A 13,880-nucleotide genomic window follows, 5' to 3' on the forward strand; every position below is an offset into this window, starting at 1 on the left:
TGACACTTCTCTGGGAGAGTAAAAACCTCAGCTCCAGCAACGATGAAAGGTGTCTCCCCCAGGAGGATTCGGATAGATGATCCTACTCTTCTGCTCGGTTGTTCATACCGGAGTCAACTGGACCTGAGAGAAATCCTGGAGGCATACCACACTTAGTACAGCTGCTCCTCGCTTCCTCCTGAGAGGAGAGATAGTCATCCTCAAGGGCCCCTGAAAGGCTGGAACTGCAGACGTACGTCTGGGGTCGGATGGAGGAGAAGCAGACCTCATCAGAGAAATCCTTGCGGGCTGGTAGATGACTCCTGTGGAGGAATGACACCGTAACAGCCTGACTCACTGTCTTGACCAGGGCTTCAAACCAGGGTTCCTTACCGACAGCGGAGCCGGTCGGAAGATCCCTCGGAAGGCTAGGTGCTGGAGGTCTTGTTTGGGAGCCTGATAAGGAGGAGGATTAGGATCCTTACCTGGTCCAACTGGCAACAGTACGGCTTCCAGCTCATGCTTGGAAGAGCGATGCCTTAAGGTAGAAAGCTGTAACCTCCCCAGATCCCTTTTGGAAGGGAACGGGACTGGACGTCTGCCCTGCTTAAACTCCTTAGACGGAAGATTCCCTAGGGAGTGATGATTCAGGACTTAACTTTTTACTTGAAGACTCCTCTCTGAAAGAGGATGACAGGTGTGGTCTCTGCGGTGATCGTGGGTTGTCCTGGATATTTGTGCTGGCAAGCAACCATCACGAGCTGACCTGTAAGAGATGGAAGGTGACTTACGGTCTTGCTTAGGTGAGAGGCGATCTAGTCCTGGCGATCGGCACTTACGGGACAGAGAGTGACTAGAAACCAAGGATCTGAATGGAACTGCCAAACAGAGAGTTGGTGAGTGCCGATGCTTGAGGAGGAGGCGAGTGTCAGGAGGTCTGCAATCGGTCTAAGGGAGATAGCCTGTGGCCTGGCAAACAACAAACAGCTGGCGAACGACGAGCAGTTGATGATAGATGAGAAGTGGAGAACGGCGAGCAGCTGGCGAACGATAAGCAGCTGGAGAACGACAAGCACAGGCAAACCGCGAAAAGCTGGCGAGTGACGACCAGTCCGAGAGTGACAAGAGAGTCCATAGAAGCAAGCGAGTGTCGATAACAAGAGGGTTGTCGGCGAGGCTGACGATGATCTCTCGATGGCGAGAGAAGAGGCGAGTCACATGGTGACGTGTGATGGTCTCTGGAAGGACAATCTCGAGGTGATGAGTAACCAGCAGCAGACGAGGGACGAGAGACTGAAGGAGACCGTCTAGCGGGCGAGAGAGAGGATCGTTGGTCACTAGGAGAACAGAAGAGATGTTTCCTGATGGGTGGAGAACATCTGGAGCGACGAGGAGGACTCAGCTCTCTGGGCGTTTGTTGGCAACAACGAAGATCTTCCGCAGGGACGAATTGCTCTGCAAGGAGAGTGACAGCTTCTAGAAGACCTCTGGAATGGGGTCTCTGCGGGGGGGAAATCTCACTCTAGGATAAGAGAGATGCCCAACCGCAGGAGAGACCTACCTCACAGTTTGCTCCACCTCGACAGAAAAATTGGCTCAGCCTGGGGGGGGAGCACAATTTTTGGCAACGGCAGAAGCAGCAGATGAAAGCGAAGGGTAGGATCCGTCAGCAGTCAGAGTAGACGAAACCCTTGGATCTTGTGGGCACACACTCAACGGCGACAAAGGTTTCCCCTCCGAGGAAGCCATGGTCCGCTTCCTCTCAGCACTGAGTTGACGGAGTTTTAGCAAATCCTCCTTCGACAGGGGACCGATCATATCCAGCGACAGCCAAACCTGTATTAGATTGGAAAATGATAAAGTTCCATCCAAGGGGAGGGGCATAACTGCTTCTCTAGGGGAAACAGTCCCATTCCTTAAACCCCAAGGTTGACCTGGTGGTAACTGGTCTGCGCTTCTACTAGATTGTTCCCCAGGGAAGACCGATTGAGCAGTAGCTTCAGGAAGAGATCGGGGGTCAAAGAAGTCCAAGGTTTCTTCGATTTCGAGGAAGACCATAAGGCGAAAAATCTCTTATGGACTTTTTCTTTCACCGGCCCCCAAACTACACCCCCGGCATTCAGAGCATGTGTTGTCCTGTTCACAACGGCCCCCTCGGCAGGAAGGACACAGCGAATGGGGGTCTGTATCCAAGGAGGACATGAAAGGGCCACAGGAGCCGCCCTCAGGTCCCAGACAAGTTCGCATGAGGACGGCGAAGGAGAGAGCACACACACACTGAAAAAAAAATAAATAAATAAATAAAAGCAATCAAGTTAACAATTGCAAGTCAATTGGAGAGGGGGAGAGCAGCAACGTCCGTTCTCCACCGAGCCAAAAGCAAAAATGGTTACACAGTCCAGGTGTGTGAATGAGTGAGTTAGCAAACTACTCTCTTCTATCCCGCTAGCTAGCGGATGGATGATTATTGATTGATTGATTGAAACTTTTCTGGCATCCTGACATCTAAGCGGATGGATGGTTAACACTCACTAAAAGTCTTATGGCTTGTCTTTCGGTTTCTCCGAAAGCAGTATCCCCTATAAATAGCATTGGCTTGTATTAGTGATGGAAAAAAAAAAAATACTGTAGAAATAAAAATAAAGTTTGCATCACATGTAAAAGTTGAAATTCTACTAACCTTGAGAAAGGGGGTTCTGCTCCAAAGCTGCAATCCTGATGCTGATAACCACACTCAATAAATAGCTATTTTTACTTTAATGCTCTTAAAACTCCACTTTAAAACCTTTGTTATTTATTCTATTTATTCTTAGTCATAAATTATTACAGGTGTAAAAAAAGAAGTACTGTGTGTGTTTATTCTTTGCAACATGAAACAAGTTAAAAGTTGAACAATGTTTTAAGAAAATCAGAGTACCTGTACTATACATAACATTAATGATGATGTGGGTTTATATGTTTTTATAATGTGCATACGGGCACTGTGTTAATGTGTTCTTTTCAATCAGTAACAAGTAACAGTAAAGGGCAAGTGAGGAACAACAAAGCAAGATTGCACTGTACGCAACATGAATTAGTCTGCATGTAAATTTGTCTGCTGACTTTGAAGTAAGTGAGTAACTGTTGTAAAGTACTAATGCTAATAAATTCATATACTGTGCAGGCACATGGGCTAGATGTAGATGAAGGGAGATTGCAAATTCCTAAGATACAATCATATTGCCACGTGGATTACTGATACAGTAATGTAGTTTTGAGCCCATTGAAGACAGCAATAACACAATTGGTTTATAATAGTACATTATAATCTAATAAGTTTTTACAACATTCAAACCATGATGAAAACTTTTGTACTTGACTTTATATATTGTAATTCTAAACCTAGTGAAAAAAATCATATATTGTAATGGTATACAAAAAAATCCAATAAATCCTCATACAATTGCAATTTAAAACTTATAAAAGATATTTTACAACAGGAACACAATTGAAGTAAAACATTGTGTTTAATACAAGATGATTCTGTGATAGCTAACTCAACATAATGTTTAGCACATTACTGTACTGATTAAATATTCTCCCAAGAATAAACTTAGTACTGTACTTCTTTTATCTTACATTATGTACTGTATACCATATTGTACAGTATTCCACATGTGCTACAAATCTTATATTTCATACACAGCATAAAATATTACAACTTCCTTACCAAAAGAAACAGAGTTCATTTGTCAAATAGAAGCAATAAAAATAAACAAAAACTTTGCGGTTTTAACACCAACTTTTTCTCTGGTCATCATTTTGGAATTCTCCTTTGAGTAAAAGTGAGTTATTAAAATTAGTGGTACTGACACATACAGCTACCACTTTGATGACTCATTACTTCTTCCAATAAGATAATATTAAGGAATGTATAAATTAAAGACACCAACTCCAAAACAGGTCAAGATTAGCGATTGCACAACAAAGTAAATCAAATCCTTCGTTCCTTAGGGGAAGAAAATTTTTGGACTGCGTTATGTTTAGTATACGATTGCCCTTACGGAACAGATTGAGAAAATTTACCGAGGTACCACTGTAGTTAAGCATCTACCAGTTTCAAAGCAAGTATCCTACATTCTTTGAAGTGGAACCAAACTCATAAAGCACCCTTAATACTGTACCATAAATCCTCACAACTGGCCTAGTGTGGACTTTGGTCCAACTTAGTTTGATATTAGACTATAGCAGGTAGCTAACAGCATAGTCTAGGACTACCTTATCACTTTCTATTCACCTTGATACCCTACCAACTTAACCTCATACTAAGTGCACGACTACTCGTGTAAATATATGAAAATTATGAACATTTCTTAGATCTAGATTTCATGGGTACCCATGATACAATACAAAAAAATAGGCTTTATTCAGTCACTATACAAACCTTTGCTATCTATAGAGATATTACTTTCAGCAAAGCTGAAAGACGAGCCATAGAACTTTTAATGAGGGATAATCGCCCAAACAGTTAGTTAGCGGGAGGGGTGGGAGGTAGCTGGCTACCCCGCTCACTCACATACCTAGGCTGAGCACCCACTTTGCTTTTGTCTCGGTGAGACTCTCCTCCCCAAATTTAACAGGCCATTTGACCTTTTTTTTCTTTTATTCTTATACAGTACAGACATGTTTTTACATATGAAAAAAATCATATAAGGTTTTCATATATATCTAAGCTTTCTTTTCATTAGAGTGAATGTTGATCTTTGTGCGACAGCGTAGTGCGGTAGGTTCTCGAGGGCAGAGAACCTTCTCTTACGATCTTCCCCCCTCGGATGCTGGACAACCAGTAGGATAGTAGCGTTCCCCGAGTGACCCAGACTCTGCCGCAGGGGAGTCGTCCTTAAGTGAATACTCCTCCGTTTGAATGTTAATGTCGCTCTCCGAAGAACGCTTGCAGCCTACCCATAGTTTGACTTTAGTCTTGCTCTTCCTTGTTACATGGGCAGCCGGCAGATCCTCTGCGAAGAACACCTTTCCCATTACGAGGGTTAGGTTGCCCTCCTGTTTTTCCTTCAGTAATTAAGTTGAAATAATAACTCTTTGTAATTTAACTTTTTACAGCACTCAACGCTGCATTCCTTCATGCCTCGATAGGCTAACGGCCATACTTAGCCGGCACGGGGAGTGCATAGTCTTTAGCTTATCCGCCCTCCTTAGGGAACCCCTTTCCCGCAGGTGGGTTTATTGGTTATCCTGAGTAGTTTGTTTTCATCACCTGATTAATTAATTGTAATACTTTTTTTACAGTTCTTCTGCCGCCACTCTCCTTCTCCTGATGATGGCAGCCGGCAAACGGAGTACGCAGTCCTTATTATGTTTCTGTTCTCTCGGGGAACACCTTTTCTGTTCACGGGTTAGGTGGTCCTCCCAAGGGAGTTTTTCTTTCATTCTTTTTATGTTTCCTCAGCTAGGGATGACTTATTTCTTCGTTCGGCTAAGTCAGCTAACGTAGAATGGCAGAGCAATTCATTCCTGTGGAATCTGCTGTCCCAGCTCCGTCACAGTCCTGTTCTCCTGCGCCTGTGGCAGCTCCTGATTAACACGCTGACTTCGACCTTTCCCTTATGAGGATGAGGTACCTTCCAAAAGTGGTTCAGTCTCTGCAACACTCTCTACTTCAATACTCCTTCATTCTTCATGCTCAGGCATAGGAACAAGGGCAGTGGCATACTGGGTTACTTCAGGGGTTCCAGTTAGGAGATCCATTCGGGGTGAACCCAGAACTAACTTGGGCTATATTTCCCAGACCTTCAACTTGAACAATGCTTATTGATGGGAAGCAGAGAGCGCTGCCCGGAGTCTCGCCTCCAGGTGTTGTACAACTTTCCCTTCCGAGGGAGAACTTCCCTTAATCAGCTTCTGTCTAGCAACCTTCCCGCTTGCAGGGAGAATTGCTGACAACCACATCTCATCGCTCTCCCCAATGCTTAGTCGACTCTTCCGTCGGGGATGGAGCAAAATGTGAGGCAATTATCTCCTACGGCAGGATGTCTCTCGTCTGCGAGGAAGGCCTCCCTTAGAGACACCGTTCCAGAGATCTAGAAACCAACGTAACTCTCCGCTGACTCCTTCGGGACAAGTTTCTTCTGTGGAGAATCCTTGTCGCCACTGACAATCCCCTCGAGAGGATCATCACTCTTACTGGGAGCACAGTCCTCCTCGCTGCTCTAGACGTTCTTCTTCTCTTGCGGTTAAAATGTGTCTCTTCAGCCCTTCTTAGGACCGACGATCTTCTCCAGCACCTGCCAGACATTTGCCTTTGGGCCCTCATCATTCACCAGCTGCTCGCCACTTTCCTTTGGGTGATCGTCATTCTCCAGCTGCGGGGGCAGGAGTTCGTCATGTGATCGCCACTCGTCACCCCATGACTTTCACTCCTCTCCAGTGCAAGATTGCCATCAGCAGACTCGCCGTCAGCCAGCTGGCCCACTTCTCTGGAATCCCCCCTCTCCCTGGCTCATCATCCACCAAGTCACAGGAGCTCGGCAGCCTCTAGGCATTCAACAACTCTTCGTTGTTCGCCAGTTCCTCGGCGTTCACCATCACCTCATTGCCTGTCAGCTCGCCACCTCGCGATTGATCATCAGCTCTCTTCCATGTTTCTGGTTTCTAGAAACCTTAGATAGCTCTTCCTGCTTGCAGGCAGAATCACAGATGGTTCCGGAGAATCTTTGAAACCTTGACCCTAGGGGTGTTTTCCTACTTCATTCAATGGAGATCTTCTCTGGTAAGGATTGCAGATCTCTTCTGGCTGCGATCCTCACTAAAACATGCTATCTGCTTCCCAGTGAGACCCTCCTGCTCTCTTTGTCTTAAGCAGATCACTCTACCACCTTGGCTTCCTCAATCGCTTTAGAGTATCAGAACGATTCTCTTCATCCAGTTGACACAGAACTTCGTGGGGCCAGGTAACCTTCTGCAAGTTGCCCTACTCCGGTATTGCTTACCACGGCATGCAGTTGAGGGAGTTTAGCATACTCTACCCTTCTGGAATCTAACCCAACACTCACCTTCGATGAGAGGGGTAAAGCACGAGTGTCAACCTTGGTGCTTAATACCTTACTCGCCACTGAGAACTTATTTCACACAAGTGCAATGCTATCATCAGCACTCTCAAATGTTCACCCCTTACAAACGTTTTCATCAGACCGTGTGTCTAAGGGACTTGGTTGCCTCTTCTGCTTCATATCTCTTCCTTTTGGTCACTGTGGTACATGATTACCTTACAATTCAGCATCTTCCTTGAATAAAAGAGCTTTGTTAGTTGCGCAGGTCCCTTGCCTATTCCCCGCCACTATGCAGGTAGAACATAGTTCTACACAAGCTGCCGAAATAGAGGTCTTTCAACTACTAGCCTCTCCGATGACTCTGAAACAATATTGTGAACATAATCCCTTGGGGTATTTGTTTCCCATCTCTCCACAAGTTCGAGAACTTGTAGAATCTCTGTCACAGTTCTCGGGCCGACTCCATGGATCCTCTCCTCAGCCCTTCTTACCTGCATCATCAAGAGATAACTCCGTGGGGTTATCCCCCATTTTTTCTTTAACGCCGTTCCATGTAATTGAACTCGGCAGGATTCTCCTGCGGAGAAGCATACTTGGCAAACCCTTAGCTTGACCTCGGTCTTGTCCTTCAACTCTATGACGGCGCCATACTGCCACCGGGGTTTTCCCTGTAAATTGCTATACCCTGTTGAAAAACCATCTCTTCAGATTAGTGAAAAGAAGAAACACTGAGTCTGATCAGTACTTGGATGGGTGACCACCTGGGATCACCAATGTGATTGGTGTTGTAGAAGTGCTACTTCTCCAGTTGTAATTGCTCTAGCGCAGTGGTGGACTTCTTTGTCCCTCACTTCACCAAGAAAAGATGCCACTTGGTCAAAGCTGATAAAGGGATGCTATGGACATCATTGGTATTTCTATCCACGAGATACTGTATCTCCCTATTTTCTCGTCCTTGAGGAGGTTACCCTGTGGCGTGTCCCCTCCTACGACTCTGGAGTACGCATCTCTTTCCAAAAAGAACAGAGAATCACAGCTCAGCTTCAGGAGAATACACTTTCTCTCTTCCTCCCACCTGTGGAAGTGAGAGGCCAGATCTCTCTTTACCTTCTCGATCCGAACATCCAGTAGGACGCCCGTCTCACGTTACATCTTTGGACAGAACGATTTGTTTAATTGAGGTCTCTTTTTAAGCCTTACAGTCATCTCCTCCTATAGAGAGTCTCTAGTTCCATCCTCTTCTCCTTGAACAAGTTAGCTTATCTAACTCTGATCGTCAAGGAGAAGGCATATGGTCAAACAAACAATTAGTCCATATGATTTACTGGTACATTTGACCACTGGGACTCATACTCCTAGATTCAGGAATGCCATCATTGAGGAATTATCTTCCACCATCTAACATGCTTTTACAAAAAGGTTTACCATAGTGTCAACCTGGTTTGTCAGGATCGGCTTCGTTCAACGAAAACTCCGGCACGACATACTGATAATAACAGACTCGGTGGCTGACATTCATTACCACAAAGACTTCTCCCGAGCTTGGAAGATTGAAGTAAATCTCGAGAAATACCCTGGCTTCCTTATCAAAGACAGGTACCCTTGGATTCATCGTAGTGATACAGGAGTTTTTTCCACAGATCGACGGGATCCTAGGAGGAGAATGACAAGTCTCTTCCTTCTGCGAGATGCACTTTCAGCCAGCAGTGGTTACATCTCTGAAGTCACTGTTTCACTCAAGTTTGTCAAACAGGCAGCGGATTCCTTCAAATCCAACCTGTTTTGAGGCACAACTATGTGCAAAAGTAAGATACCCCCTTTTTCTTGCCAGGCAGGAAACGGACCTAAAAAGATGGTTGACAAACAGAAATTTCCTCCGAGGAGTCAACCTCCTCGCGTCTTCACCACATTGGACACTCCCTCCATACGCAACAAAGAAAGGGAGGCAGGACCATGCTGTACCACTAGGTCTCTGGGCTCTGGTCAGAGTTCGAACGGTATCGGTTCTTAAACCTCCCAAGATGGGGCAGACGTCCTACCAACAAGTGGTATCATGCCCTCCGAGGAGAACTCAGATTTGAGCTTCAGCTTGTTTTTCAAGCAACAACCGATGTTGACCTCTAACTTGAGCTAGAACTCATGGATGGGAAACAGAGTGCGGCCAAGGAGATTTCCTCTAGGTGCTGGAACTCTCCCTTCTGAGGGAGAGTCCCTCTAACCACTTGTCAACAATCCTCCTGCTTGAGGGAAGAATCGCCGACTACAGTAGCAGATGTTAGTCATGTCTTTCCCATCCACGGAGAAGACTTCCTTTAACGGTTGGTCTCCCCTTCAGAGGATTCCTGCAGCGAAGAAAGGTATTCCCCCCACTCCCCTGTCAAGGGAGTAGACCCTCCACCAGCCATTAGGTAACAATCTTCCTGGTTGCGGGAAAGATCGCTGATAGCGGCAGCAGACGGTGATCGCCTTTCTCATCCGCGGGAGAAACTGCCCCTTTATCCTGTTTGGTCTTACCTCTGGAGGATTCCTCCAGCAGGAATCGGATTCATCCATCCACCACCCTTGATCTTCGGTGTGGAGAAATAGATAGGAAAAATACTAATTATTTCTAGATTTATTATTTATTATCATTACTCAGATTAAACTTAATGCAGTAATATATTTTATAACATTTATGTATTGTTTATTTGAACTCTACTTCATCTCTAAAAGAATTATTTTTATTATAGTGACGGTGCCCTGAACCCAGCAGGGATTATAGGTTAGATGGAGAAGTTGTCAATAGAAATGTTAATCAAAGCCTGTTTCGTTGTTATAACTTCTTCCCGTACACTGACGAGTGATTCAAGCACGCCCAACTACCTTGTGATGTAATTAAACTTGAGAGAAAAAAACAATCATGAATATACTGCTAATATAACAATAGTTTCCATGGATAGTGTTTTGCATACTTGTCCAAAGAAACAAGTGAACATAAAGTGGCACAGAATAGTTTTCAGCGGCAGCCAAACTGTAAGCGTTGTCAATGTCCAAACCCGGCTGACTGTCCATACAGATAATGAACCACAGTGTTGCGGGATTCTCCTTTAAGCTTGAAGTTTTTTATTGACATACGCCTGGAACTTTCTCTGGATAATATCCACTGTACATTAAACGGAAAGGCTGTCTTGATGTTAACAATCAGAAAATTTACATCCCAAACCAGATAGGGCTTTATCCTGAAAAAAGGGCTTTTATATAAAGCAATTATTTAAATTACATTTGAATTTAGCCAAGATATGTATAATATTTATACTTGAATATTTACTGTGTATTTTCTAGATTGAATCCTAAGAGGCTTTGCCTGGATATATCTAGGTTGCTGCTTCTGGTTTTTGGAGACCTGTACTTTCTCCTCACTATTTTCTTTTTCTCAAAATAAATATTTCTTATATTTTTGTATACAAACTGTTTTATTTACTACACCATAGTGTCCCCTTCTCAGCCACTAATTTAGTTTTTACTTTAGTATCATTGTTTTTTCCCCCCCTATTCTTTTTGTTTCCTCTACTGATGTTTAGTAGTGAACCCTCGTTTATCGCGGTAGATAGGTTCCAGACCCGGCCGCGATAGGTGAAAATCCGCGAAGTAGTGACATCATATTTACCTATTTATTTAACATGTATATTCGGACTTTTAAAACCTTCCCTTGTACGTAGTACTGTTAACAAACTACCCTTTAATGTACAGAACACTTAATGCATGTACTGTACTACAGCACCCTAAACTAAAACAGGCACAAATATTAAAGGCGATTTTATATCATGCGTTTCCTAAACACCTAAAAAGCACGATAAAAAATGGCAACCAATGTTTTGTTTACATTCATCTCTGATCATAATGAAGAAACAAACTCATTTAGTGTACACATATATGTATAGGTTAGTTTTTGCATCGATTATATTGATTATACAGTATGTTGATTTTGTTATTACCAATGTTTTACTTAATTTTTCTTAGGACTTCCAAATGAAATGTTTTTCTTTATGACGCCGCCTGAAACGACGGCGTCATAAAGTACTGTACGCTCAGTAAACAACCACGCTCAGAACAAAGAAGGCATTTAACGCGCATGATGAAAATGATAAATAGTGATATTTACAGTAAAAGCATTTACAAAATATGTTATTACAAATATAATTTACCGTATCTATATAAAATCATACAGTACATACTGTACGTAGCAAAGCAGGAAAACAATTTACGAGAGAGAGAGAGAGAGAGAGAGAGAGAGAGAGAGAGAGAGAGAGAGAGAGAGAGAGAGAGAGAGAGAGAGAGAGAGAGAGAGAGAGAGAGATTGTTTTACGTACGTAAATGTAAATTTTAAACAAAAAAAATATGATAGGTTACAACATGTAGACTTTTAAAACCTTCCCTTTAACTTAATGCATACAGTACTAAACTATAAAACAGGCACGAATATTAAAATGTTAGAATATGAAAGTAAAAAATAAAGATTGTTACTGTACTCACCACGAAAGAAGTTCAAGAAAAACTTGAATGATGATGGCGATGAATTTGCTGCACAGTAGAAATGATGATGATGAAGCTGATGATGTGTTCTACTGTGCAGCCAATGAGTAGTATTTTACGTCTCTTCAGACGGAGGTGTCTTTTCCTGGGACACCTCTTCAACTTCTTCAATTTCTTCCGAAGGCGTAGTAGCAGGAGGAACTGGCTCTTTTTTGCGAGGCTGGAAGAACATTGTGATCGGAAGTTGTTGCCGCTGCTTCTTTTTTCGATCTAAGAGCATCTTGTAGGGAGTCATGATGTCATCGACCTTGTTGGAAAATTGCATAGACCGAACCATATCCTCGTCCCACTCTTGCAACATTTCTTTCAACTCCTTCGCATGGTTGCAGGCCTTGGCAAGCCGTTCTAATGTTAAGCCCGTTTTTTCGACATTTTCTTGGGTCTCTTCCTGGGTTTCACTCTCTTCTTCGCTTGCCGATTTCGTCAGGTCTTCGAGGTCTGCGTCAGTTAGGGGCTGGGAATGGCAGTCCAACAACTCGTCGACGTCTTCAGTCGTCATGTCGCCAAACCCGTCACCTCCAATTATGGCAGCCAACTGCACAGATTTGCGTATTGCAGAGTGTTGGATTTCAGCAGGTGTAAATCCCTCGTCGTCGTAAACAATCTGGGGCCACAACTTCTTCCAGCTCGCATTCACGGTTGCAGGTTTCATCTCTTGCAGTGCCTTCTGAATATTCTGCAGGCACGTGGCTATGGTGTACTGCCGCCAGTACGCCTTCAAGTTAAAGTCTTCATCCTCATCATCTTGGGCAGCATCCACACACGCAACGAGGTCCGCCAAGGTATTCTTCGTGTAGAGGGCCTTGAACGCCCTGATAACCCCCTGGTCCATCGGTTGAATTAATGACGTGGTGTTGGGTGGCAGGAACTCAACCTGAATGCCCTCATGCGACAGATCAGTTGCATGTCCACCAGCGTTATCCATAAGGAGAAGGATCTTGAATGGCAAGCCCTTCTCTATGAGATATTTGCTGACTTGCGGGATGAAACACTGGTGGAACCAGTTGGAGGTCAGCGTCTTTGTAATCCATGATTTTGGATTATGCATCCAGTACACGGGAAGGAGATTCTTATTCTTATTTTTCAAAGCGCGAGGATTTTTCGACTTATAAATAAGCCCCGGCTTTAGCAAAAATCCAGCAGCATTGCCACACATCACGAGGGTAACGCGATCCTTGAATGCTTTAAAGCCAGAGGCTTTGGCTTCCCCTTTGAACAGGAAAGTTCGCGACGGCATTCTCTTCCAAAACAAGCCGGTCTCATCCATATTAAACACTTGTTCCGGCTTGTATCCACCTTCAGCGATAATATTCTTGAATGTCTGGTTCACGTAAGTTTCAGCAGCGGCAGTGTCAGCCGAAGCAGCCTCGCCATGCAGGGAAACGCTTTTCAGGGCGAAGCGTTTCTGAAACTTCGCGAACCATCCTTTGCTGGCGGAAAAACGTTGTTTCTGAGGCTGGGAATCAGTGGATGTCCCTGGTTGAGGTTCATCTGCATCATCGTCTTCTTCAGCATGGTTGCCGTCGTCGTCTTGAGGTTCCTTTGCAGCAAAATTCTCATACAAGCTCAAAGCCTTTGTTCGGATGGTGTTCGTATCCAAGGCAATGTTCTTCTTCTGGCAGTCAGCAATCCACACAGCTAAAGCACCTTCCATGCGTACGATCGTTTTATTACGCGTTGTAACGACTCGCTTCGCTGATCTGCTAAAGGTGATTGCAGCCGTCTTTCTAATGTTCGCCTCGTCCTTCTTGATATAGCGAACAGTAGATTCGTTGATTCCAAAATGGCGCGCTGCGGCCGCGTAGCTTCTACCGTCTTTCAACATATCGAGAAGCGTAACCTTCTCAGCAATCGTCATCATCCTTCGGTGGCGTTTAGGCTCACTACCAGCCTTAGTAGAAGCAGAACGCTTGGGAGGCATTGTACAGTAGGATTTAACAGAAAGTTCAACAAAAAGTTCAACTTAAAACAGTCGCACACAGCACAGATTAAACTTCACAAACTTAAGAACGTCTACTCAGCGATACGCCGTGAGAGAAAGTGGACGACCCGGGCCCGCGAGAACCTAGATGCTGCGGGTTGGAGATGCGGGCAAAACACCAATCACAGGCTAGGTAACAAAACTTGAGTTCTGATTCGTCATCTATCAGCGCTTGAACCAATCACAACCCGTCTTATATGATGCGTAGGTTACCAACTCAAAGTACAAGATACCCCGCGTATACCGTACGTACAGTATTAATAATAATAATAATAAATAATGATAATAATACAGTAATAATA

At 44.2% G+C, this 13,880-nt stretch overlaps 1 protein-coding gene across 4 annotated transcripts in view; it reads right to left on the reverse strand.

Moving 5' to 3' along the window:
• LOC137638837 (tigger transposable element-derived protein 1-like) overlaps window positions 1-13,880 on the reverse strand; it is a 203,531-nt gene that overhangs the window by 159,339 nt on the left and 30,312 nt on the right. For 2 of the 4 annotated variants that reach the window (XM_068371241.1, XM_068371240.1), the window contains exon 1: window positions 2,660-13,802. The exons of the other annotated variants lie outside the window; for them this stretch is intronic. In XM_068371241.1, the coding sequence (XP_068227342.1) occupies window positions 11,653-13,518 (1,866 nt within the window). In that variant the 5' untranslated portion in view covers window positions 13,519-13,802 and the 3' untranslated portion in view covers window positions 2,660-11,652. Of the gene's footprint in view, window positions 1-2,659; window positions 13,803-13,880 lie in introns of those variants that run through there. 4 annotated transcript variants of the gene reach the window in all.

This window comes from Palaemon carinicauda, chromosome 3 (genome assembly GCF_036898095.1).
Source record: "Palaemon carinicauda isolate YSFRI2023 chromosome 3, ASM3689809v2, whole genome shotgun sequence".
NCBI classification, from domain to species: domain Eukaryota; kingdom Metazoa; phylum Arthropoda; class Malacostraca; order Decapoda; family Palaemonidae; genus Palaemon; species Palaemon carinicauda.